The sequence below is a fragment of the Danio rerio genome, chromosome 1 (assembly GCF_049306965.1).
Source record: "Danio rerio strain Tuebingen ecotype United States chromosome 1, GRCz12tu, whole genome shotgun sequence".
NCBI lineage: Eukaryota > Metazoa > Chordata > Actinopteri > Cypriniformes > Danionidae > Danio > Danio rerio.
This window is the reverse complement of record NC_133176.1, coordinates 20810076-20837500: the sequence shown is the minus strand read 5'-3', so window position 1 is coordinate 20837500 and position 27425 is coordinate 20810076. Positions and strand designations below refer to the sequence as shown.

General features: G+C 37.6%; 1 protein-coding gene across 4 annotated transcripts in view; it reads right to left on the bottom strand.

Moving 5' to 3' along the window:
• The window catches only part of si:dkeyp-118a3.2, a 27085-nt gene extending 300 nt beyond the window's left edge, over positions 1-26785 (bottom strand). Inside the window, exons 1-7 of one of the 4 annotated variants that reach the window (XM_005168372.6) lie at positions 26569-26785; positions 21640-22602; positions 14805-14876; positions 14526-14705; positions 12289-12409; positions 515-595; positions 1-417 (exon numbers count right to left, since the gene is read on the bottom strand). The exon at positions 1-417 is cut by the window's left edge and continues 300 nt beyond it. In XM_005168372.6, coding sequence (XP_005168429.2) covers positions 294-417; positions 515-595; positions 12289-12409; positions 14526-14705; positions 14805-14876; positions 21640-22602; positions 26569-26632 — 1605 coding nt within the window. In that variant the 5' untranslated portion in view covers positions 26633-26785 and the 3' untranslated portion in view covers positions 1-293. The remainder of the gene's footprint in view (positions 418-514; positions 596-12288; positions 12410-14525; positions 14706-14804; positions 14877-21639; positions 22603-26568) is intronic. The other 3 variants (XM_021476276.3, XM_068221125.2, XM_073950464.1) reach the window with 3 other exon arrangements.
• Between the last annotated feature and the right edge of the window lie 640 nt (positions 26786-27425).

Sequence of the window (27425 nt, the reverse complement as noted above, 5' to 3'; positions counted from 1 at the left end):
TCTCAGAATATTTTGATATTTTAACCACACCAAAAACAGTGAGAAGACTAATATTTCTTCCTTGTGTACATATACAACAGGCAGATCTTATTGAAAAATGTACTCACATTTTTCTTTTTCTTTTAAATAATAATTCATTCTGCACACTGAGTAACACAGGGTTGACAATTCAGTCAAGGCTAACAAAACCGTTCAATACACACACAGATTAACACACACACTCGCATGTTCATACTGACAGGCACTCAATCATTTACACACATCTAGAATCAGTCTCCTTAAGGTCAGCCGTGCTAAACAACAGAGGTTCTGGGGTCAGAGGACGAACTCTTCTCCGAGGAATCCAGTGGGATAGTTGTCATAGCAACGTCCTCTTGCTGGACCTGCGAGTACTCGGGAAGGTCGTCTACAGCAGACCTGTAAGCACAAACAATCAGTCACAATACATGTGTGTTTGTGTGTGTGTGTTTATGTTCTTCATAATCTGGGTGAGTGTGTATGTGGTTGTGCTCACTGCTCATCGATTGGTATGGTTGTGTCTGTGTTGTTTGCGTCACATGCATTTCTTCCTGCGCACGAGTTCTTCTGAGCCACACTGTTGCCAACAAATAGATTAGAGTTCACATTATACACTTTATATTATTATGAAAAAAAAAAATCTCCATTCTTCAAACTTTGATGGAATTTCCTTTGTGGCTTTAGCATTTAACAAAATATCCAAGGCTCTTTTACAGTTTTATTATAGAAAAATACTATTATCTAAGTTAAAGATAGCAAAACAACGTACCACAGACCATATTGCACTAGTTAAAGTACATAAAGTACATGTGTAGTTTTTCTTGTTATGTGTATAGTGAACTAGTATATATTTAGAGTACTATACTACAGTATTAGCTTCTGTATGTTAGCTATATGCATAGGTTCATATTTATGCTTATTTATGTAGCCCCATGGTACTGCAAGACTTTTTCTTACTCGTTATGTCCACACATGCAGCACAATGACAACAATGCTCAACTTGACTTGATATAGGGAATAACAATGAGTGTAGCATGAACAAAAAAAAGTTAGAGTCGTCTTTTGTTTTATTGAAGGAATTCTGCACAATTGCAACCACAGGACATCACTAGTGTCTTAGACATCAATAGTCTCTCACTGGACATCACTAGTCTCTTAGACATCAATAGTCTCTCACTGGACATCACTAGTCTCTAGAGATCAATAGTCTCTCACTGGACATCACTAGTCTCTTAGACATCAATAGTCTCTCACTAGACATCAATAGTCTCTCACTGGACATCACTAGTCTCTTAGACATCAATAGTCTCTCACTAGACATCACTAGTCTCTTAGACATCAATAGTCTCTTACTGGATAATACTAGTCTCTTAGACAACTCTAGTCTCTCCCTGGACATCAATAGTCTCTCACTGGACATCACTAGTCTCTTAGACATCAGTAGTCTGTCACTGGACATCACTAGTCTCTCACAGGACATTACAAGTCTCTCTAACATCACTAGTCTCTCACTGGACAATACTAGTCTCTTAGACAACTCTAGTCTCTCCCTGGACATCAATAGTCTCTCACTGGACATCACTAGTCTCTTAGACATCAGTAGTCTGTCACTGGACATCACTAGTCTCTCACAGGACATTACAAGTCTCTCTAACATCACTAGTCTCTCACTGGACAATACTAGTCTCTTAGACAACTCTAGTCTCTCCCTGGACATCAATAGTCTCTCACTGAATATCACTAGTCTCTTAAACATCACTGGTCTCTCACTGGACATCACTGGTCTCTCACTGGACATCACTAGTCTCTCACTGGACATCACTAGTCTCTTAAACATCACTTGTCTCTCACTGGACATCACTATTCTCTCAATGGACATCACTAGTCTCTCACTGGACATCATTAGTCTCTTAAACATCACTGGTTTCTCACTGAACATCACTAGTCTCTCACTGAACATCACTAGTGTTTTAGACATCACTAGTCTCTCACTGAACATCACTAGTCTCTCACTGAACATCACTAGTGTTTTAGACATCACTAGTCTCTCACTGGACATCACTAGTCTCTCACTGGACATCACTAGTCTCTCACTGGACATCACTCATCTCTTAGACATCACTAGTCTCTCACTGGACATCAATAGTCTCTCTCTGGACATCACTAGTCTCTCACTGGTCATGACTAGTCTTTCACTGGACATCACTAGTGTCTTAGACATCACTAGTCTCTCACTGGACATCACTAGTCTCTCACTGGACATCACTAGTGTCTTAGACATCACTAGTCTCTCACTGGACATCACTAGTCTCTCACTGGACATCACTAGTCTCTTAGACATCACTAGTCTCTCACTGGACATCACTAGTCTCTCACTGGACATCACTAGTGTCTTAGACATCACTGGTCCCTCGCTGGATATGACTAGTCTCTCACTGGACATCACTAGTGTCTTAGACATCACTAGTCTCTCACTGGACATCAATAGTCTATCAGTGAACATCACTAGTCTCTCACTGGACATCACTAGTCTCTTCAACCTCACTAGTCTCTCACTGAACATCACTAGTCTCTTAGACATCACTGGTCTCTCAATGGACATTGCTAGTCTCTTAGACATCACTAGTATCTCACTGGTCATCACTAGTCTCTTAGACATCACTAGTCTCTTACACAGCACTAGTCTCTTAGACATCACTAGTCTCTCACTGGACATCACTAGTCTTTTAGACATCACTAGTCTCTCACTGGACATCACCAGTCTTTCATACATCACTAGTCTCTCACGGGACATTACTAGTCCCTTAGACATCACTAGTCTAACACTTGACATCACCAGTCTCTTAGACATCACTAGTCTTTCACTGGACATCACTAGTCTCTTAGACATCAGTAGTCTCTCACAAGACATCACTAGTCTATTAGACATCACTAGTCTCTCACTGAACATCACTAGTCTCTCACTGGACATCACTAGTCTCTTAAACATCACTGGTCTCTCACTGGACATCACTAGTCTCTCACTGGACACCACTAGTCTCTCACTGGACATCATTAGTCTCTTAAACATCACTGGTCTCTCACTGGACATCACTAGTCTCTCACTGGACATCACTAGTCTCTTAAACATCACTGGTCTCTCACTGAACATCACTAGTCTCTCACTGGACATCACTAGTGTTTTAGACATCACTGGTCTCTCACTGGACATCACTGGTCTCTCACTGGACATCACTAGTCTCTCACTGGACATCAATAGTCTCTCACTGGACATCACTAGTCTCTCATTGGACATCATTATTCTCTTCAACCTCACTTGTCTCTCTCTGGACATCACTAGTCTCTTAGACAGCACTGGTCTCTTAGACATCACTATTCTCTCACTGGTAATAACTAGTCTCTTAAACATCACTGGTTTCTCAATGGACATTACTAGTCTCTTAGACATCGCTAGTCTCTCACTGGACATCACTAGTCTTTTAGACATCACAAGTCCCTCACTGGACATCACTAGTCTCTTAGACATCACTAGTCTCACACTGGACATCACTAGTCTCACACTGGACATCACCAGTCTCTTAGACATCACTAGTCTCTTACAGACACCATTAATCTCTCACAGGACATCACTAGTCTCACAGGACATGTGAACAACCAATCTTTCTAGCAAACTTGAATGAGTGAGTGACCATGTAATAATGCAATATCTTAAGAGTTTGGAAGGACCAACCTTTCCTGTAGTGGCTAAAAAAGGTTAAATTATAGCACCTCTCCTATTCAACTTTACATGCTCCCACTGAGCCAAATAATAAGAACGAACCAAACAGCTACCACAGCTATGCTGATGACACTCAGATTTACTTAGCCTTACTGCCTAATAACTTCAAACCTATTGACACTCTCTGCCAATGCATCGATGAAATTAACTGTTGAATGTGCCCTAACTTTCTTCAGTTTAACAAAGAGAAAACTGAAGTCATTGCATTTGGGAACAGAGATGAGGTTCTCAAGGTGAATGCGTATCTTGACTCTAGGAGTCAAACAACAAAAAATAAGATCAAGAATCTTGGTGTGATTTTGGAGTCTGATCTAAGTTTCTGTAGTCATGTTAAAACAGTGGTTAAATCAACAAACTATCATCTCAAAAAACATTGCAAGAGTTAGATGCTTTGCTTCCATTGAGGACTTAGAGAAACTTGTTCATGCTTTTATCACCAGCAGGGTGGATTACTGTAATGGACTCCTCACTGGCTTTCCCAAAAAGACAGTCAGACAGTTGCAGTTCATCTAGAACACTGCCAGTATTCTGACCTGAACCAGAAAATCAGAGCACATCACACCATGGCTGGCTCCCAGTTACATTCAGAATAGATTTCAATGTATTACGACTTGTAATTACCGAATGCCCTAGGACCTTCATACATTACAAACATGCTCACTGAAAACAAACCTAACAGATCACTCAGATCTTTTGGATCAAATACAGTAAATGAGAAAATCCCAGAGTTCAGTCAAAACAGGGTGAATCTGCCTTCAGCTGCTACCCCCCCCCCCCCTTTCCTGCTGGAATCAGCTTCCAGAAATGATTGGATGTGCTACAACGTTAGGTATGTTCAAATCAAGGCTTAGCACACATCTGTTTAGCTGTGCCTTTTCTGAATGAGCACTGTGCTATGTCCGACAGATCGCGCTATTATGTCTTTATCTTCTTTTTTCATTCCTTTATAACCTATTTTAACACATTTTAATCAGTTTTTATCATTTTAATTCTTTTAATGATTTTTATTTTCTTGTTTCTTTTGCTCTTGTTTATTTAAAGCATTTTGAATTACCATTGTGTATAAAATGTGGTATATCAACACAATTGCCTTGCTTGTTTAAACACTATGTACACTTTTTAAAATTCATTCAGTATGATTAAGAGGCTACTGTACATTAAATCTATTATTAATCAGAGGCAGGTGGTATTGTGGGTGGTCTGCTCTCATATGATTAGTATAATTTTAAAAATCTAAATTCATTTTATACTCCTACACAAACACCCACACTGCAAGCAAACACACACACACATACACACACACACACACACACAAATAAATGTCATAAAATATTAATGAGTCATAATCTGTTTACAATGTGCCCTCACTTTGGTGGTAACATTTTGATTAGGACCATGAGTGCAAATCAATTCAAGAATTTAGTTATTTCTAGGGTGACACTATGGCTCAGTGGTTTGCACTGTCACCTCTCAGCAAGTAGGTTGCTGGTTCGAGTCCAGGCTGGGTCAGTTGGCATTTCTGTCTGGATTTTGCATGGGTTTTCTCCAGGCGCTCCGGTTTCCCCCATAGTCCAAAGAATTGCGGTATAGGTGAATTGAATAAACTAATATGGCCGTATTTTATCTGTGTGAATGCGAGAGTGTTTCCCAGTATTGGGTTGCAGCTGGAAGGGCATCCGCAGTGTAAAACATATGCTGGATAAGTTTGCGGTTCATTCGCTGTGGTGACCCCAGATAAAAAAGGGCCTAACCTGAAGGAAAATTAAGGAATTAATTGGGTAGTTTAACTTTATTAGATGAATTATAACAATTTACCTAAAAAGTAAATGTAAAAATTATATGACATTATATATATTTTATCAGGCTAATTATAAATCAAAAATTATAATAAATGTAAAAAAATGTGGCTTACTCTAGAAGAAAAAATAAGAAAATAAGGTGAAAATTTTCTTGCTGTTAATATCACTTGGGAAATATTTGAGAAGAAATAAAAAAAAAAAATCACAGGAGGGCTAGTTATTTTGCCCTCAACTGTATATACACAAACACTTACTGACATGAGAAAGAGAGAGTTCTTGTATCTGCTTGGGTGATTGGTCTTTCTTGCGATGTAATTTTCTGTCAAAATCACTATGGGAACCGCTTCACAGTTTGTATTACAGATTTCGTTCCCAAAATGTTCTCAAATTGACCTAAATCTTACCTAAACCTAACATACAGTACATAAAAAAAATTAAAAAAAACCTAAATAACCAGAACTCCTCAATAACACAATCTCATTTATTTTCAAGAGTGATTATTGCCTGCTTGATGGATAAAAATTATTTCTGAGTTCGACCTTCAGCTGTGACTGGTGAATAGGAAAACATTTACGTGATAGCTCAAAAAATTAGACTAATTAATCATGAATTTGCTATTTACCAATTCACACAGTTTGCTTCATCTCTGGCATCTACTCACGCAAAAAAAAAAAAAAAAAAAAATTCCCTGGATGAACTCACAGCATGATGAAGTGAGTGGCTTTTCCTCATGGATCTCATGTCTATAAGATGGATTTCTGTGTTCGAGGTTAGAAACATTTTTTTCCCCTTTTTTAAGTGCAAACATTTTTACCTTAGACCAGAGGCCAATAATACTGAGCAAAACTTTAGGACATATTTTTTTCGGATTCAAGTAGACCTGCAGTCTGTATCGCTCTGCCTGCAGCTTTTCTCACAGCAAGTGCAAATGGTGAAGGACCAAACTCACAATAGTTTTACAAATACTGTTGTTACTGAGAATGCAGTCTTTTAGCCTTTAAATAAGCGGTTAATTTATAAATATAGATCTTATTTAAAAATGCTTTTTAGGGTTTTCAAGTGCTTCAGCACGTTTATCCCTCAACAATAACCCAAATATTAATTTGACCTCGGATGAAGGTTCTTGAATTTGCCTCCGCCTTTATGAAAATAAACCCTGTTTTTATTATAAAAAAGTTAAGTTATTTTTTTTTTGGCTCATTGATTATCTTTTCTATTACCATGGTTTTAGCAAAGTTGTTTTCTCATTTGCTTTGATGCATCTTTCAGATATATTATCAAAAATAGTTATTCAACCTCCACATTATGATTTTAGGGGTGTACAACATAAAAGCAATTTTTCATTTACTTAAGCACATGTACAGTTGACCTCAGAATTATAAGCCTCCATTTGATTTAAAAAAAAATATATATAAATTAAATATTACCCAAATTATGTTTAACAGAGCAAGGAAATACTTACAGTATGTCTGATAATATTTTTTCTCCCGGAGAAAGTCTTATTTGTTTTATTTCGGCTAGAATAAAAGCAGTTTACATTTTTTTTAAAAACCATTTTAAGGTCTAAATTGTTAGCCCCTTTAAGCTATATATTTTTTTGATAGTCTACAAAAAACCCAACATTATACAATAACTTGCCTAATTACCCTAACCTGCCTAGTTAACCTAATTAACCTAGTAAAGCCTTTAAATGTCACTTTAAGCTGTATAGAAGTGTCTTGAAAAATATCAAGTAAAATATTATTTACTGTCATCATTGCAAAGATAAAATAAATCAGTTATTAGAAATGAGTTATTAAAACTATTATGTTTAAAAATGTGTTGAATAACTCTTCTGTTCGTTAAACAGAAATTGAGGGAAAAAAATAATTGGATTGATAATAATTCTGACTTCAACTGTATGGAGCACAAAATATTTTATAGTGGTTCTCTACTGGATAGTCATCATACCTCTTAAAAAAAGTTTGTTACTAATAAAGGGGAACTAAAATCACATTTTTAAGGCGTATAAACAATTGTGTGGAAATAGTCTGAGAATAAAACCCGTTTCTAATCTTAAAAAATGTATTAATATGTATTAATCTATTTTTTAATAAGCACACTACATATAAACTGCAGAAACACTTTGATTGACATTCTGCATTTGTTCAGGTCATCAGAGGGTTAAAGCCTCGCCCACTAGTGACAATCACTCCCTCATTAGAACTTTAGGTGCGATCACACTAGCACTTTTGGTCTGCACCTGGGTTCGTCTGACGCCAAAGTATGATACATTTAGCTAGTTTGAATACTGTGTTCTAAACTTGGTAACAAAACCAAAAGATTCAGTAAGAGCAGAATGTCATATGCAGGCATCTCTTTCGTGGCCGTCACCTAGCAACAGCTGTACCCAAAACAGCAGCTTCATGATGCAAGCGTACCAAAGTCCCTTTAGGGCAAATCATTTCACTCGGTGGCCAACTTTGAAACGCCTATTGGGCAGTATGCATTCTGTCTGAATGGGGAATCATCAAATTCCTCAAAACTGTTTTTCAAACTTACGATTACATTACATATTTGGAATCACCAATAAAATAAATAACATCTGTCTCATAAATTTAGTTTCTAAACCTTCAAAATCAAATAAAATCGTCATTTTTTTCAGGTTGCTCAAGCTAGTGCGCATACGTACTCAAAAGGAAAACAATCATGACACCAACCTCATTTATGGCCATTCTACACATTATTATCCTCTGAATAAAGATTGTCTGATCGTAATCCAGTAATCCGTAATCTGAAGTAATCCACAACCTAACCTTGAAGGCGAATCTCCTCCAGAAATAAATGTTTACTTTTTGTGGCTGTTTGAATAGCTGCTGCAGTCATGAGATGTGCATTTGACAGGACAAACTGTACCTCATGTTTGTTTCATACAGATTACAAAACCAGAAAAATTTTGTTTTCAAGTGTAGTTGGTTTATTTAAAAGTATAGATTTCAAGCTTTATCTGGATATATTTCTTATATGCCTGTGAAGCAAGTATTTGCTGAGATTCCAGTGTGTTTGTTGATCACATAAAGTGTCATGAAAGCACACGTCTGAACTTCTCCCACGGAAAATTGTAAGTCTATCAATCGCTGATTGGCTACTGTACTAGTAGGCGGGGCTTCATTCGCCGTATTGACCGTTACACTTTTTCCCATTTAAAACTATACAAGTGAAATGTCTTGTGTACTCTTTATTCTTTGAGCAACCCGGGGTTCAGAAGGAAAAAAGACGGTGTAAACACAAACCAGCTGAGTAATGACTATCGAACTTGGGTTCGGACCAGGTATTCAGTGTGAAAGCCCTCTTAGTCTTTTGAATTTGCCACCTTGCTGACACAAAGGCATTTGTAGCTCCACCCTCTTAAAAAGAGCACAGCATCATTTAAATTTGAAGTGACAGTAACCAAAACGGCACAATTAGAATCAAAAGCTGCTTTTCCACTATCGTGCCAAACCGTTCTAAGAACACTTCGGTACGGTTACGGTTGTTTCTCCACTGAGCCTGGAACTGCGCGGCACGATTACAAACCGTTCTCGGCCCGGAATTCTCGGCACGGTTAGACAACCGTGCTGAACTGTGCTGACAGATTCTGTGTGATGTTAATTCTCCCTCCAAATAAAATTTAGCCAGATCTGCGCAACATATAAATAAATAGGGGTGCACATGTACCTATATTTAGCACCTATTTGATAGAGCGGCATAACAGTGTTTAGTCACATGGTTGCTTTCGCTTTTATGAAAAAAAAAAAAAATTGTTTCGGCTCTTATTTAACTTTAATTGAACAAAGGGAGCCGTTTACATTGCGTTACCAAGGCAACTACTAATGCGTTTTGTGTAATGTTTTAAAGAGCTCTGTCGCAGCACGACAGTGGAAAATGAAACCGTATCCATGCTGTCTGGCACGGTTAGGCACGGAATGGAACAGTTCTGTTTAAAGAACGATTCAGCACGATAGTGGAAAAGCGGCTAAATGCTAAAAGGAGCAGTTTCAAAGAGTTATAAAATATTATTTAGAAGGAATTTCGAGCGGAAACGTCACATGCATTCTCTATGGACATCAGAGACTTATTTTATATCTTGTAAAAAGGAGCATAATAGGTCCCCTTTAAATAGATTTCTGGTCTAACTTTTTTTGTACTGTGTGGATCTATAAATAGCTCATAAATTCATCTCATGAACATTCAGTTGGCAAATGTATAGAGCACAGCCCAGTGTTATAATTTATGACAATGGAGGGACTACAAGGAAACAAACAGGGTCAACAGCTGAGAAGAAGAAGCAGAGGAGTAATGATGAGCGGGTAGGGAGGAAAAAACAAAGGACAAGGTAGAGTAGGTTAAGGACGTAGACATGTTTCAGAATAAATAAAGTCTCTATCGTGGACTAAGTTTTCAGTGATGACCTTATAGTGGCCAAGGTGAGTCGAGAGGTGTGCTAAATTTTATGATTGGAACATTTATAGACATAAGAATTACTGTATATAATCAAGCAATGTGCAATTTAGACTACTAGATACTATTATGCTTCATAGTTCATTATTTGCATTTTACATTGTAGTTTTCTCAGTTGCTTTGGTATATTTTTAGAATTGTTTGTAACATTTGCAAACCAATAAGTGCTTTTCTCAAAACAATTTGTCCAAACACTGTACAACAATTGATTTCCTGCAAAAGCCTGTTTACTTGCTCGAAAGGCTTATTTATTCTCCGAAGTATTTTTGTCAGTGAATATTTCAGTGCCGTCAGAATGACAAGTCCTTTTGTATTTATTTTCAGAGAACAATGGTGCTGTTTGTAGGAATTGTTTTGAGAAGTACCCTTACCTGTTTGCAGATGTTATGGATGTAATACTATAGCAACAGAGAATACTGAAAAAAGTAGAGGAGATGGAGTAGGGTAGTAATAGTTGAAACTGTCAGTTTGACAGATTGGTAAAGAGCTGCGGCGCTGTCATTAATTTCGTATACTTCACATTTTTAGGCTCAGCAGAAGTGGCGTTTGACAGTGACACAGATTTTATGACCCAAAAAGTGATTTTCAGGTAAGAAAGTGACAATTTTCGAGAAGATTTGTTTATTTATTTTCTGTCTAGCATTCATTGTATTGTAGTCTAGATTTATTCTGTTCTGTGGTATTTATTTGGTGTTAAAAATAATAATTTCAATGAAAATAGTTTATTAAAAGGGTCCCTGTAAATATCATTAGTGTGAAAAGGAACAAAAATGTTTAGTATCATACTGTTCTGTAGCGTTTAGTTTACCTCAAAATGGCAGTCAAATGTCCTGCGGTATGAATAATTTTGAGCTTGACTTTATGTTTAAGTACACTTTAAAAATTACATTTGCTGCTTGTTCAGCATTTTTAAAGTGTATGTTTTTGCAGTTTCACAAAAATGTAGGTTGAAGCATGAATTTCCAATGAGCCTGTTTTTAAATTGGTAAACAACCATTACACTTCATCCAGCTCATAAACAAGTGTAAACAAGTGCATACTGTTTTTTTACATCTTTTTTATCTGCCATTTACCTAGGCTACAGACCCTTCAGGGACAAATGTTGTTCTATTCCATTGACGGCGTTTGCACAGAATCTCATTGACCTGAAATATTTGAACAGTAAATGCCATTAAACACTGTAAAAAGTGGAGGGATCCACACACATTCATTCGTTCACACTAATCGATTAGGTTAACTTAACAAATTTAACTTGACTGAACATAAAACACTTAAGCTGTCCCCCAAAAAACTCAAGAATTGTGTTGCTTCAGCACATTTTAAATAAGCCATTTGATTTGATTGAGTTTTTGAGTGAACTTCAATGCTCTTGTAGCTCATTTATGAATTTGAATCCTAGAGGGATGACTTAAAAAATTATCTACCAAAGACATGATCCCAGGTGTCCGCAAGATCAATTATGAGAAAATTAAGGCTCTTAAAATGTCTTAATCACTTATTTACAAGGTCTTAAATTTTGTTAAAGTGTTGTGTTTGACTCCAAAAATGTATACAGAATAAAAATATATATTTTTCTCCTAATATTAACTATGGCTTGCTCGATCCACGCAATTGGTTTGAGCTAGGGCGCATCTGGCCAAGCTCCTCTGTCCGGGTGATGTCATGTAATTTGCAACAAACGTGGGAAGGTGATTTGAAGCTCTCTACATGCAGCAAAACATACATAAAAATGTAAGTTTGCGTATTTCTGGTTGGAGAAAAACTCGTTTAAACAGTGGCTTAAGCCTGTCGCTGAAAACAACTGCAAAATTTATTCTATTTTTATTTTATGAGCTTATCTGAGTTCTGTTGCATGTTGTGCTCCATTAATTTATTTAACTACAACTGTTTATTAACAACTGTTTATTAAGTTAAAGGTTTGATACTGATTCGAACTTAAAGTGGCGATGAGGTCTTGAAATATTCTGAAAAGGTCTTTCAAAAGTCTTATAAAGGTATTTAAATTACCTTTAGGATTCCTGCATATACCCTGGATCATGACGTGTACTGCATGTCTATATTTGGTCTATATTTACATATTTTACATGACGTTTACTGCATGTCTGTATTTGGTCTATATTTTACATATTAAACGAGTATATTTCTCATCAGTTATTTTAGCAATGCTCCACTTCTGCTGTCAGTTATCTTTACCCTTTGACTGTACACACAAACCTGTTAGTCTTTCTCCTGCACTTGATAATGTAGACGACAGTGACAGCAGTTTGCAGGATGAGACAGAAAGCGGCTGCTATTGCTCCAATCTTCCAGGCTTCCTGCCCTATGGCTTTGGTCTCTGAAGCGTAAAAGAGAGAGAGGAAGAGTGCTGTCAAATATAGAAAGTTAAATAAATCAAAAAACAGAAATGAGCAGGTGTCCCTCTTTATAGACACTGCCATCTGGCACTTTCCAACAAAATAGGGAAACTCTTAAAAATAGATGTTTTTTTATAAGTGACAGGTGCACAACCGTCAGAAAAATGCTGATTGGCAACATCAGGAGGTCAAACTAAATACTGTGCAGGCCATTTTATAACGTTTGCAATGTGACTGCATTTTCAAAAATGTATAAATGAAATGCAGACACTGTAGATTAACAATAAAATAAAGGGCTTCACGGTGGCTCAGTGGTTAGCACTGTCGCCTCACAGCAAGAAGGTCGCTGGTTTGAGTTCCGGCTGGTCAGTTGGCATATGGATGAATAGTAAATAAGTAAAATATCCTTAACTTTTGTAGTCATAGTTTATAACAGTTCAACTTAATAGCACATTGTTGTCATTATTCTAATAAATTAAAATCGTTATAATATGAACTGAAAAAATATATGCGGTATATATAAATACCTAATTCCTCATATGTTATACAAACATTTTATGTGTTAATACCATTTTTATTTTCATAAATTTTTTATAAAAAGGGTTGGTCCACTACAATATCATATTTTACACTTTAGTTGATGTGTAATGTAGATGTGTGAACATAAACAACACAAAGTTCAATGCAAAGGGAGACATTGGCTTTTACAGAGTTCGCTTAGCAAAGCCGACAGTGAACAAATTTGTAAACTACGAAAAAATACATCTGGCTAGTGAGATTACAAAGGTTTCTAGTTATGTGCATTCAGCTCGCGCACACACTATGCGCAGTGAAGGGGTGTGGCCAGAAGCGCTGTAATGTTACAGCAGAGAAAGCTAAAATGCCGTTCATCCGCTGCATTTCCACAGAGTTTGTTCTGTTTCTGTATTTGGGCTTCCAATGTGCATGACACAAAGAGAGAAGTGCTTACAGTTTAATTTTAATTATGTTCCAGAGAATTATAAAAATATATATAGCTAGCATTTGACAAAGGAGAACTTCCAGAATCTCTCCCAGTTCAATGCCGGATTCGGTTAACTCCTCCAACAGACAAAACTGGACTGTGAGCCACAACCTGTAAGTATTTTATTTGTTAAAATTGATCAACTATATGCACAGTTTCTAGCATTAACGGTATGTTGTAGCAAGGGTGTAAACAACGGGAAATGCTGTTTGGCATCGTTAACAATTTAGCTACAAATTCATATTTTGTCAGTCAAACCTCTGTAAACGCCCACAATCTTTAGCAGCGTGTGCAGTGTCTCTCTATGTGTGTTTTTTTTATTCAACCAATTTCCCTGCGTTCTTTATCTTAAATAACGAACCCGCAAAAGATATGTGAACGTTTCATATTACTTACACATGCTTATTCTGAATATATGTGTAAGACACTTGTCAGATGTTATTTTAGAGAACAGGCATGAGCTGCGTGCCCTTCATTTCTGTCTGATACAGGCAGCTAACGCTGAAAACAGCTGCTCTGAGCCTCTGACTGGACTGTTTATACAGCTCAAAAACGCATGCTTGTAGGGGAGTGACGTGGAGCCATTCTCAAGCCATAGCACATTATGTAAGAGGACCAATCAGAGCCTCTTGAGGGTGGGTCTTTCTGAGGAACTAGAAAATATGACAGTCGTTTTCATGTCAGCTGAGTAGCTGTACATAATGAAAATAAGATATATGAAAAGATAACGTGATTTTCTACAAGTGAAGCATGAGCACACATTGCTTTGCATCTTATAAACACAACCAAGCCTTAAAAATACACTGTTTACCACCCCTTTTACGTGCCAAATTAGGGATTCTAACTTAAAAACTTATCTAAACTACTAAACTTAATCAAATAATAATGCACATATAAATATTACATCTATACATATACATATATAAATAAATAATTATAAAATATGTTTTAAAATATATTTATTATATGAGTAAAATCTAATTGCATCAATATTAATACTAATAATGCTTTTTCCCTATGCAAACTTTTTTTGCATATTAATTTTTATTTGTAATGTTTAAATTTTCGTGTCATTTGTCATGTATTAAACATACGTGTAGAATCATCACGCTCCTCCACAAGTGCACCATCAGATTCTCCAGCCCTCAGTTTGAGTATTGGTGTTGGTAGAAGCTCCTCAACAATGTTCATCAAGGCCGGTTCACCTTGATTGTCCATGCTTGGGTCACTGGAGATGATAATCTCATTTACATCACTGGCCTCATGTGCTTTACCTGTAAAACATGAATAAGTTACACACATTCATTGCATTTCATCCACAGACAGCAGGTGATTGAAGATTTGAGAGGAACTTGTGTCATTAACAGTCTCACCGCCTGTTGCTTCAGACTTCGTAATAACAGGCTCCTGCAACTTAATTGGTCCCCTTGTATCCACTACGACCTCTGTTGTGAAATGGGGGAGAGATTTAACATAGTGGTGGAAATTGCAGCGGAAAGATGAGAAGAGAGCTGGAGCGTACATATGGAATTTACAATGACGCTTTCACAGTATAGACTTACACGTGTGTCACATGACCACCACTATAGACTTAAAGAAGATCAGTATATGATGAGACGCCTTTGAAAAAGGAGGACTAAATTACTGTTATTTGCTACACTGCACATTATATTTGAAGGAAAATCATACATTTTTAACAATGTTAGATGTTTTTCACTAGAATGTCAGTTCCAGTGACTTAAGGTATTGGTAACCATTTATTGGTTTAAATGAAGACTAGGTTGTGAACCTCTCAGCTTTTAGAAAATATTCCCGCAGACTTTACTAATAATTAATAATGACAATTTGATTGTTGAGATAAAACATTTTTAAAATGATATTCATTTCTGGTGATGTTAAACAATCTGAGAGCATCATTCTCAGGATGTTCTTGTGTTTGTTTATAATCATTATAGCAGAGGTAGTTCTGGTAGTAATACTCCATACGTTTTTAATCCCGATTTTGACTTGTGTGAAGAATCAGTCTAAATTTTAGCTTTGTTGTGAGATGTTTGTGCAGTGGCTACATGAACAATGAAGAGGCAATTCACATTTCAGATTATTATCTGACATGTCTGAAATTGGTGAGGCAGTGGCGCAGGAAGTGCTGTCGCCTTACAGCAAGAAGGTCGCTGGGTCGCTGGTTCGAACCTCGGCCTGTGTGGAGTTTGTATGTTCTCCCTGCCTTTGCGTGGGTTTCCTCTGGGTGCTCCGGTTTCCCCCACAGTCCAAAGACATGCGGTACAGGTGAATTGGGTAGGCTAAATTGTCCATAGTGTATGAGTGTGTGTGTGAATGTGTGTGGATGTTTCCCAGAGATGGGTTGTGGCCGGAAGGGCATCCGCTGCGTAAAAATTTGCTGGATAAGTTGGCGGTTTATTCTGCTATGGCGACCCCGGAATAATAATGGGACTAAGCCGACAAGAAAATTAATGAATGAATGTCAGAAATTTTGGTGAGCCCTGAGGGAATCACAGTTGAGTTGAACTTGTGTTCAACTCAGTTGAGTGATTGTGCCCTCACTGCACCCTCACAAAAACACAGACACAACTCACGTCTGGGTTCATTCACGGGATGCACTAGTGCAATATATTAATATATTGTAATATATTGTATTGCAATATATTATAATTGTTTCTGAATGCATAGAAACAATTACAAATGTATGATATTCTGTTAATATATTTGCAAGATACAGATCTGATTAGAAAAATTGTACGAAATTTCACGTTTTTTTTATTTCTTCCCTTTCACCTAAGCTTCCACTTCTTTGCATTATGTGCCATAAATACACCATATGCTGGTTTGCCAACGACCATCAAACAAATAAAGAGGAAGAAGGGGTTGACATGTTGATTTTATATGCATAGTGTGAGCGGTTATGTCACTGCTGAACAATCACATATTGTGTTGTATACTAAATAGTGTGACCCCACGAAATGTGAAACTTGGCTTTACATTGCATATGATCTTCTGTACAGTATATGCTTGGTCTGAGGTGAGTGTATGCTTTGGTGTTTCTAAGAGCTTGTACATGTTTTTTTTAGCATAGAAATGTTTGATGCGCATTTAGTCGGGGCTTATACCGTGTAAGAGGAACTTATGAACTGAGCAGAGTGGCTCACGAGTTCTTAATCGTTTTCAAACATGCCAAAAAAATGTTTAGGAGCTGTCAGCTTGAATTTGTGAGATGTTTGTGTGTGTTTTAGGAGCCGATCTGTTGATTTATTTGAAGGTGATCATTCGGGAGGACAAATGTGCTAAACATTGAGCACTGTAAGGATGTGCCATTCATGACAGAGTTAGTTTACAAAGAACAAGACTTGATATTTCACACACACCAGAGGGTGATCAGGTGTAATACTGGTTTTCCGGAGCTAAAAAAAGAACCTATATGTTTTGTGTAGCAAACATTCAGAGCTTGTGCTATATAACTGTTATGAGAGAGAGATTTAGAGAGGATTTCTCTGCAATGAAAGCCACATTTTCCTGTGTTCATGTTTTCATGTGGCATTTCATGCAATTGCTTTAGAATTTGGCAGATCATTAAATTTAGTTGTACATCATTGCATTCGAATGATTTTCATATAATATAATAAACCTCCTGACGTCTGCATGGGCATAGGATTGATATTGATTGATTGAGAATTGATAAAACATGTTCATGTTTGGCAATAAGATAAGTTAATGATTAATGGAACCATGTACATTTTGTATGTTGACTGATTGTTTGCCTTTATTTCCTCTAATATATAAACTTATTGTTTGTTATACTTTTATAATTGCCATTATTGATTATTAAACTGATATTCAGCAAAAGAGAGGGTATGTTTCGTATTCTTCACTGAAAATGAAAGGAGGCAGTAATGTTATAGGCTCCGATTTGTTATAAATATGCATACAGTGAAGATGCGCTCATATATGCAGCACAACGCCTCAACATTTCTACTGTCTGTTAAGTTAATATCAAAATGAACATAGGCAGCTCCTTAAATCATGTTTTCATTTTATTGTTAAGATAATGAAACAACATATGTATCCAGGATGATGTAAATAAGGTTTTAAAGTAGCCTGAGGCAAATGTCTCTGTTTTCAGATGTCTCCGTTTTCCCTCATCCACACTGAGATGGAGCAGCAGCGTTTTAGAATGAAAACGGCCTCTCTAGCGTTTTCAAAACTCTCCGTTTTCAGCGCTCGAAAACTCTAGCGTAGTGTGGACGGACGACGTAACCGTAGCAAAACGTATGCGTTTTAAAACAAAAACACATTAATGCAAACAGGGCCTCAGTCCCCAGTGAAAGAGTTTATTCATCAGCAGGGGACATTGTAAATGTGCAAAGACCTCAGCTTAGGCCAGAGAACTAATATGCCACAGAAAATTGCTGATATTTCTTTTTAAAAATGTAAAATCCCAGCACAGTCACAGTTCTAGTTTGGTTATATTAGTGAGTCTTCTTTAGTTTGTATAATTATTTATTTCAAGAGTTCACACTTAGCTGATGATTGATTATAAAGCTTGTTTGGCATGCTGTCCCGGGAGAGAGCCCTGAGCTCAAAAGATCCTCGAGCCCGGGGCTCCCTACCATTTGCAAGGTGAGAGGGGAGTTTGAGCTCAGGTAGATCTCGAGAACTCCCCTGCTGTAGTAGCTAATGAAAAGATAGGGATTGCTTTTAAGAGATAGCTATGTACAAGGAGCATGTGTATGGTGCCGATATGGATTAGTCAATTAACTTAAGTTGCATGTTTTTGGATGGTGGGAGGACACCGGGAAACCCATGTGAGCACGGAGAGAACGTGTATACATCGCACAGAAACGTCGGCTGGCTTGGTAAGGACTAGAACCAGTGATGTTCTTGGTGTGAGGCAACAGTGCTAACCACTGTACCACCGTGCCACCCATCTAAGAAAGGAGGAGAAGGGGTGGAAGGGGGGATTCTTCAAAACGAAGATGGCTGTAATATGGAACTTAGGGTATTTATAGTGGCTTAGGAATCATCTGATTGGTGAATCATAAATTAAATAATGCGGAACCGGCTGCAAGCAATCATAAGCACGTGATCCTCTCAAAATTACTTTATAAATAAACTTCGCTTGTTTTTTGGAATTTGTTTTTAAAATAACAATTTGGTTTGGCAGAAAGTATATTATTTTGCAAAAAACGTGCAGCATTTGAGAAAAAAAATGAAACAGCTCTTCACCTTAAATCATTTTTATTTAACAAATAATTTTGTTTACAAATCATGACTAAATTGTGAGATTAGTATCATGAATCGTATCGAATCGTGAGTCAGGTGAATCGTTACATCCCTAATTATAAGCCATTGATCAAACCTGGCAGTTAGGAGTATCACAACATTACAAAGTTTGAGTTAAAGTAAAGAATATATGTAAATCGTACAAGACCTTGTACAAGACAGTGTGCTTAATGGCTTTAATGAGGGACCATGTTGTGAAAATGTTGTACATACATTATCACAGTGATTTAAACAATGCTCTCATCATAACAAGGAAACTGGACATTTTAGATGCATAACTAATTAGCGTATATTTCCACAGCTGTTAGCTGTTCCCCTCCCCCCACATAACTTCTTCAAATCATTAAATCAATTATAACAGATGCGCATTTGCTACACACATTTATCCTGTGCACAGAAATGAAGAAGTTTGCTTTATCTGAATACAGCCAACTGTGACAGAAGCCATTTGAGCATGTAGTGCTTTTAGGAGGATTGGAGGGTAAAGTCCATGCTGTAGGGGAATTAGGGTTTAGGGGTTTCTTAGTTTCAAGAGGATGGATGTGTTTCTGTATGTAGGTCACAGGAGCAGCAGAAGCAGAAACATATAGGACAGTGGTTCATCAGAAATTAGGCTCCAACGGGGCTGCCGGGAGATTTGGACTTAGACCAAAACAGACCACACTCTCACTGGCAGATGTTAAAATGCCACACTGTCTTAATTAGTCTCATTAGCACTCATAGTTACGATTTAAAAAGTGTTTAGTTAATGTTTATAATAACTCATTGTCAGTCTAAATGTTTGTACTTGTTGCATACGTCGCATTTATAATATACTATTCTTTCTAGATTGAGGTTTAAGATTCAAATATAATATAATGATGTAATTTAAGGGGGGACGCTATGGGTAGTGCTGTCACCTCACAGCAAGAACAAGAAGCTTGCTGGTTCAAGCCTCGGCTGGGCCATTGGCATTTCTGTGTGAAGTTTCCATGTTATCCTAGTGTTTGCAAGGGTTTCCTTTGGGTGCTCCGGCTTCTCCTACAGTCCAAAGACCAATGGTGGAAAGAGTACTGAAAAATTATACTTAAGTAAAAGTACCATTACTTACCTAAAAAGGAAGTGCAAGTAGAGTAAGTGTTATAAATTTTACCCTAAGTACGAGTAAAAAGTAGCCTTTTCAACAGTTCTCAAGAGTAGTTAGTATTAAGCTGTAAAAAGCTTCTGCGTTTACATGTAATTTGTGGATGTGTGTGTAAATGCAAGATTCTGTAGTGCATTTAGTTATTGTTTCAAGAGTTCACATTTTGCTTGACGCTATTAGCAGGTTTGGCATACTATTCCGTGAGAGGACCCTGAGCTCGGAGATAATAAGCATGTAAGAGTGTCCGAGATCAGGTAGTTCTCGAGAGCTCCTCCTGGTAAAGCTGGGAAAGGAGGAGATGGGGTGGATTTTTCCAAAACGAAGTAAGGCAGTAGTGTAATATCAGTCTATTTATTGTAGGCTTGGGTCAATCTGATTGGATTATTACTGATTATGGATGAGGGACCAGCTGCGATCAGTCATATCATGTGCTTCTCTCGAAATATGTCTCTGTCATTGTATTTACAGATTTTGGACACCATCTTGGACACTTTTAATGCTTCCAAACAGTTTGCTGCAATTATAAATCGCCCATGACTTGAGGTGATTCATTATGATGTGATTTTGCCTTCTATGGGCGATTTGATCGGACAGAAATCACAGGACTGATTTTTCTAATTTCCGTAGATGAAAAAATAAAGAAGTGACTGCAGTTTGAAGGAAAGTAGTAGAGTAAAAGTACCAATACAGGTACAAAGGAAAGTAAAAGTACACATTCATAAAACTACTTAGTATTATACAATTTCTGAGAAATATTATGTATGGGAATGAGAGTGTATGGGTGTTTCCCAGTGCTGGGTTGCAGCTAGTAGGGCGTCCGCTGCGTAAAACATGCTGGATTGGTTCATTCCGCTGTGTCGATCCCAGATTAATAAAGAGACTAAGGCGAAAGGAAAATAAATGAATGAATGATATAATTTAATAAGCATATACATACATTTATTATAGAGAGATTCAATATGTCAGTTCATATTGACTCTTTCACACTGCATAATATAGAGAATTTGTACCGGATAATTTACAAATAAAGCTGTGCATATGTAAATACATCAGCCTAAATGTTATGCATAATTAGATTTGAATGCTTCTGGCAACAGGCTATAAAATGACACAAGCGGGAGGTTGTATTTCTAGCACTTTTCAGTATTTTCAGCACCATTTTCTCACATTGAGGTGGTTATTATTAGCGTTTGCAGGTGTTTGTGTGGGCTTTATTACTCCCCGTCTTCTCAAATGTGCCGCAACAAGATACTTGTTCTTTGATTAAAGAAAGCAACAATATTCTATTCGGTTCTGTTCTATTCATGAAGATTCCTCTACACAACTGAAGCCAAAACTGAAATAAAGTGATAGCATCTGAATCCCCAGAGTGCACAGCCTGATTAAGCAGTGTATTTCGGTGTATTTCAGCGTGACTGTGTAATTAATGGTGGATAGATGACTCAGAGTGCACCCAGGAGCCAGTCATCTCCAGAGATACACGTTATGAGTCTGTTCGCTGTTACAAACTGAAGGGATGCCCTTAGGCAGCCTAGTTCCTTTGCTGTATATTGTAAGTGCAAAGATCAGACAGTGGAAGCATAATTGCATTAGGTTTGGGGGGGAAACACTCCATCACTATTGGGAAACCATTGCTAACGAAATCATTTGCGGCAACTGGTCTAGAAAATGCTACGCCTCTAACATAATGGGAGATTTGTCATTTAACAGTTGGAGGTTGAAATTCATCACCGTTTTTTGGTTTGAAGTTGTCTTGGGTGATAAATGTACATTCGTTACGGGTTTATTACCTGGTGCTGTTCTGTCAGTTGAAGGAACCACCTCTTCTTTTGAAACCTTCTGAAGTCGTGCCTCAGATCCTTCCTTTACCTCCTCTCTCTTTGCTTCAACTTCAATCACACCCTCTTTCAGTGTTTCCTGTTTTTCCTCTTCCTGTTCTACTTCATCCATATCAACCACACCGCCATCTGTACCCATCTGTGCTGTTACTGCCTGCCGTTTCTCTTCACTAGGCTCTGATTCTGTATTCACTTCTTGCATTTCCACAGATTCTTCTTCTTCTTGTGGGCCTTCTCCATCTACTGTCACCTCTAGTTCTTTTATTTCTTCCTTTGCAGCCCTTTCATCTATCTCAGACAATTGAGCCTCCTCTTTAATGAATGCATCTTCTTCAACCTCTTTCCCTCCATTGTTCATCTCTGTGGCTCCTGATTTGTTTTCCTCCTGCATGTCAGGATATATCTGGACGGTTAAATCGTCAGACTTGGTTTCCTCAGTCGCTGGTTCACCCTCTTCAATAATCTCAGGGTCATGCAAAACTGATTCTGCAGGTTCCTGAACTGAGTCCTTTGCCTCAAGGGCAATTTCTTCCGGTTTCATAACTGGCTCTGAAATTGAGGGGTCCTGCTGATCTATCAATCCTTGAATCACTTCTGAAGGCTCTGTATCTTGAGACTCTTCTTCGTGTGTCTGTCCGTTTGTTTCTAATATATGAGCATCCGACTCTTCTTCGGGGAGCAACTCTGCCGGCTCTTCAGCTGTTTCTGTGCGATCGGCTATAGTCTCTTCCACTGTTGACTGATCCGATGGAGTCTTCTGTGGTGTTAGTTCCTCAACAACCTCCTCCAAGGCCTCACGTACGGCACCAGTTGTGGAGATCTGAACTGCCTGCTCGAAGGCTGCCTTCACCGCATCAATCACATCACCTAGGTTTGGTGGGGCCCGGTCAGGGTCAGGGGATGAAAGAGCATCATCTGTGCAAAGCAGAAATAAGAACTCAAGACTTTAGAGCAAATTTGACCAAGTCAGCATTGTCCAGCTACAGATAGACTTTCGAAATAAAACAACATTGACATTGTACATTATTATTTCTAAAAGTTGTTTCTTAGTGTACCCTTAAATTAACACTCCCTCAAATTGATTTTGTCAGATCCAAATGACATCTATTGAGGAACTGTATCAACAACAGTGTCTGTCCCGGGCAAATATCGTTTTAAAGGATCCAACTCACCCTGGCCATAGTCTGCTCACGCTCATGCTAGCCTGAGGAGCAAATCAGTGTGGTTTTGTGATAGTTTTTATCCTGTTGTTATAATGCTGCGTTCACACCAGACGCGGAACGTGCGTCAAGCGCGAGTGATTTACATGTTAAGTCAATTTAAACGTGCGAATAGACATCCTGCGGCGCGATACGTGCGAATGGCGCAGTGCGAATATCGCAATACGCGCAAATGGCGCGGGGCGAATTGAGCATTTTGCGCGTTTGACGCGCTTAACGAGCGTTTCGCGCAAATCTCTGGAATTCAAAAATCTGAACTTCAGCGGACATTCGCGCCGCGTTAACCAATCAGAAGGTTGCTCTTGTGGGGGCATGATTGTGACGTAGAACCTGTTGATGGTCTCCCGGGGGAAATCCTCCAGGCGACACTGAAAACAAGTCATCAAACTGGGCTGGGCTCAGTCAGAAGCACCATTGAAAGCCTCCATGATCCAGGTTCAGTTTCTGGAGGAATTTATGAGCTCACAGACCTGGATGCACCTCTGAAAGCATGTAGTGGACTCAGACACGAGCCTAAACGTATCGATGCTGTTTTTCAGCCTTCATAAAGTACATAAACACTGTTATTTTCTTCATAAAATCCATGTTAGCATTTTAGCAAGCAAGCTACCGTCACCGGGCAGACAGAAGCCCTGCCCATCATGCGAATCCGCGTCTGTTCTGAAGTGAATTTGACACGCGAATAAAGCGGGGTTTGACGCGCGTATGAAGCGAGTAAACTCAAATACTCACGCGGCTATTTACGCGCGATTTATTCGCGCGTTCCGCGTCTGGTGTGAACACAGCATGAGACTTTTCAATAATATTGTATCTTAATTACTATTGGTAGTTAGTATCTAATAATAAATCAATAAATAGTTAAACTAACACAAATTGTTAATATTGTAACTGTTATAACAAACTGTGCAATAGTTATTTATATATTAATTTATTTCCTTCTGTGATTTTTTTTTTAAAATTGGGATATATTTTATATAACTATATTTTTATATATTTCTATTTCTATGATTTGAACTTTTTATTAAGTTTTTTGTTTCAAATAATGCACAGAAATATCTAATAGAGAACATTAACATAAAAGCATAACATTACAAAATAAAGAAATACAGTAAATAAATAACATCATATATATTGAGTAAGTAAACTGGGGGTGGGGGGTTGCTAATATCATAGCCTTAATTAATATTTTGTCTCGATACATGTTTGCTAACATTGTGGTTCGCAGAAATGTAGAAGTTTTCACCACTTATCAAAATAAGTTTCAATTCTTCCATGTAAACTGTAGGAGAGTTTTTAAAAGCTGCTACTCCTTAACACTGAGGTCCACTCCAAGATCGAGGTCTACTGAAAGATTTCCAGTTTTTAACAATCACCTGTCTGCCTGCCATGATACAGCTCTGTATCCACTGTGATTAAGCTTTATTCATGTGGCTTAAGGGTCAGGGGTCACCAAGTATGTATAATGTATGGGCAAAAGTCATACATTGGTCTGCAATATCTTTACAAGGTATTTATGCACCTCTCTCACTTTTGGGAATTGCCATAATATGTGAAATAGGTTACCTGCTCCTTCTTTTCATTGCCAGCATTCTGGATTGTTTTTGAAACCTGCTCTAAACATTCCCTTAGGAGTCCAGTAAATCTGTTTAAGTCGTGTTCCAACATCTCTAGATATTTTAAACTCCCAGCAATTATTCCCCAGTTCTTCAAATCTTCAGACCTTCAAATGTGCATCCCAAATCTTTCTCCCATATTATCTTGACTGCAGAATTAATATTTTGACTCGTTTGACTAATGAGTAGTGCATAGTATTTAGAAGCTTCCTGGCCAGTACCTGTAATATTGCGTACCATGTTATCAATATTTTTACCCTTAGGAGAATTTGAAGGGGAGCCAAAGATATTTGTGAGCAAATGTCTCAACTGTAGATACCTTCACAACTGATTATTAGGCAGATTAGATTTATGCTTAAATCTTTCAAAAGATATTAATTTGTCATCTTCATAAATATCTTCCAAAATTTTAAAATTATTATCTCTCCATTCCTTCCATAATACTGGTGTTCCACCTATTAACAATTTGGATTGGCCCAGATGGAAGATGAAGGTCTTAGAAAAGAGTCAGATAGGAAAATCCGGAATGTCTTTTTCCAAATTGTTTAGAGATGTGAAATAATTGGATGATTGGTAATTTGGCTATTAATAAGGACTGATTGTACTCATGGGTAAAGTTAAAAGAGTTAGAAAAATGGGAGCCCTATTCATTGTATTGGCTGAGATTTTTTCCAGTAAAGGGTCAAAATTTTAACAATATCTTTGAACTGATGGGGAAAAGTTATTCCTAAATACTGTAAACCCTTGTCAGGCCGTTTAATTCATTAAACTATTTTTATATATTTATGAAATTATAAGAGCTTTTTTTATTACGTTAGGTTTTAATAGTGTTTGATGTTTTTGATGTTGTTGGGTCTGATGCAACGTAATTTCGTTCTGCATTACAATTAATTGTGATGTATTGAATGAAAAAAAAGGAAACTGAACTTCAACTGAAACTGATCCTTGAACCAGATTAGACTAGTTGCAGCATCTCGCTCAGAATATTCAAAAAAGAGATTCTTTTATAAATTTCACATTTAAAGCTTGACTTTCTGTAGTTACATCATGTACTGAGACAGATTTTCTCTTTTTCTAGTATTCTCTAGATAGTTGCTGTTTTAGGTTGTTATGACTAGGAGTCTAAAGTTTTAAACTTTGAGAACAACTTTAATGCTTTTATGTCAAATACCACACTTTTAGGATCCAATTATATTTGTGATGACAGTAATACTAGATGCTCACACTTTTATTCTTAGATGTATTTAAAATAGGAATGCATTGTGTACATCGTGACTCACTGTGTATTTTGAGCTCTCTATCTGAATATACTCCAACTACTGAACTTCATATTGGGAAAAGTAATAGCAGGTTTTTAAAAGAATATTAGTTCAATAAGTGAACAGAAGAAACGACTGTACTTTACAATCTTTACTTTCCTTGCAACTTATTTTGTCAAAGACATCTTCAATCTAGACTTTGGTTTTCACAGCAATTTTCGAAGGAAAGTGAAATGGATTTGTGTGATTTCCCGGGGAAAGTGAGATCTCACAGTTGATTTGCATAAAGGTGTTGCGGTGCTGGGATACAGCGATTGAATCCCTTTTATATGCCTGAAATGAAGAAGCTAATGGGATCTCAGTCTTGAGTCTGTAGAGATATTAGTTTGCTTGTACTGCAGCCAAACACAAGCCGAGGCTGCCAGTGCTGTGGTTTACCAGTCAGCCTTGGCGAACTGATTTGAAGTTGTTATTGGTTTCAGATCTGGTTGACACATTGAAAACTGGGTTTTCAGCCAATCTGCCTTTGGAATGACCGGGGAAATTGATTATGCAGATATCACTTCAGAAATTGATTTCACCCTAGACGCAATCCATGAATCAGTGAAACAAACTGACATCTAATGCTGAGTCGACATGGATCAGGCTATTTTGCCCAGAGGGTAATTCCCTGAGAATACAGTATCCTTTTTCCAGTCTTTATATAGACTTTGTAATGCAATTCCTTAACATCTATTTTCAGACACACACACACACAAATCTGTGTCATTGAAGAAAAAGCTACCATACCTTGTGCGTGGCAAAGATGAAACAGCAACATCACTAACAATCCATTATGAGAACACAGTCCCATGGTGGAAAATCACAGATGTCCAAAGCGGCCTTCTTTTTGTAGAGTCTATCTGTTGGTGTGTTTTTTAGTGTGCTTGAGATGGATGAAGGGAATTAGCCGGCTCCAGGTGTGTTGAACTCAAAAGTGGAGGTCTCACGACTGGGATTCTCGATCTCTCTTTGAGCCGGTGTCGAGAACAAAAAAGGTCTGGAAAAGTCGCAAGGCTCTATGAAATGCTGTGTGGTATCCTTGGTGCGTCCGCACCGAGTCACGATGACATTTCTCACTTATGTAGTAATTAAGATGTAGGTGTGAGGTTATCAGGGCAATAGGTCCATTCAAGAGCATCATCATGGGGATGTCATTCAGAGGATTTCACCGTCAGATACATGTGCTCATTTTATGCTCACGTTTTTCTGAAGCAAACTGCAGCAAATTTAGGACTTTGTTAGCCCTTATGAAAAAGAAGTATACTTTTTGAACGAGTATACATTTAAATACCTCCTTTAGTGCATATGCTCACATATGTACTTGTTGTATACAGTAGTCAACATTTGAAGTGGATCAAAAAAGTTATTCAAAATTGTCCTAAGACGAGACTGGGCATTGTTCAATAGATTTAGACAACCTTGAAAGGTTTTAATGTAGTTCAAATGTTTATGACTTTGATTGTAAATGTACTACTTAAATACTGCTGGGGACTAAATTTGCACACTTTTAGGGGTATAAAAGTATACTCCCAAGTGTACTATAAGTGTATAAGTAGTACATTTGAAGTACACTAGTCCACAATTAGGTTGGTCATTTGAACTGC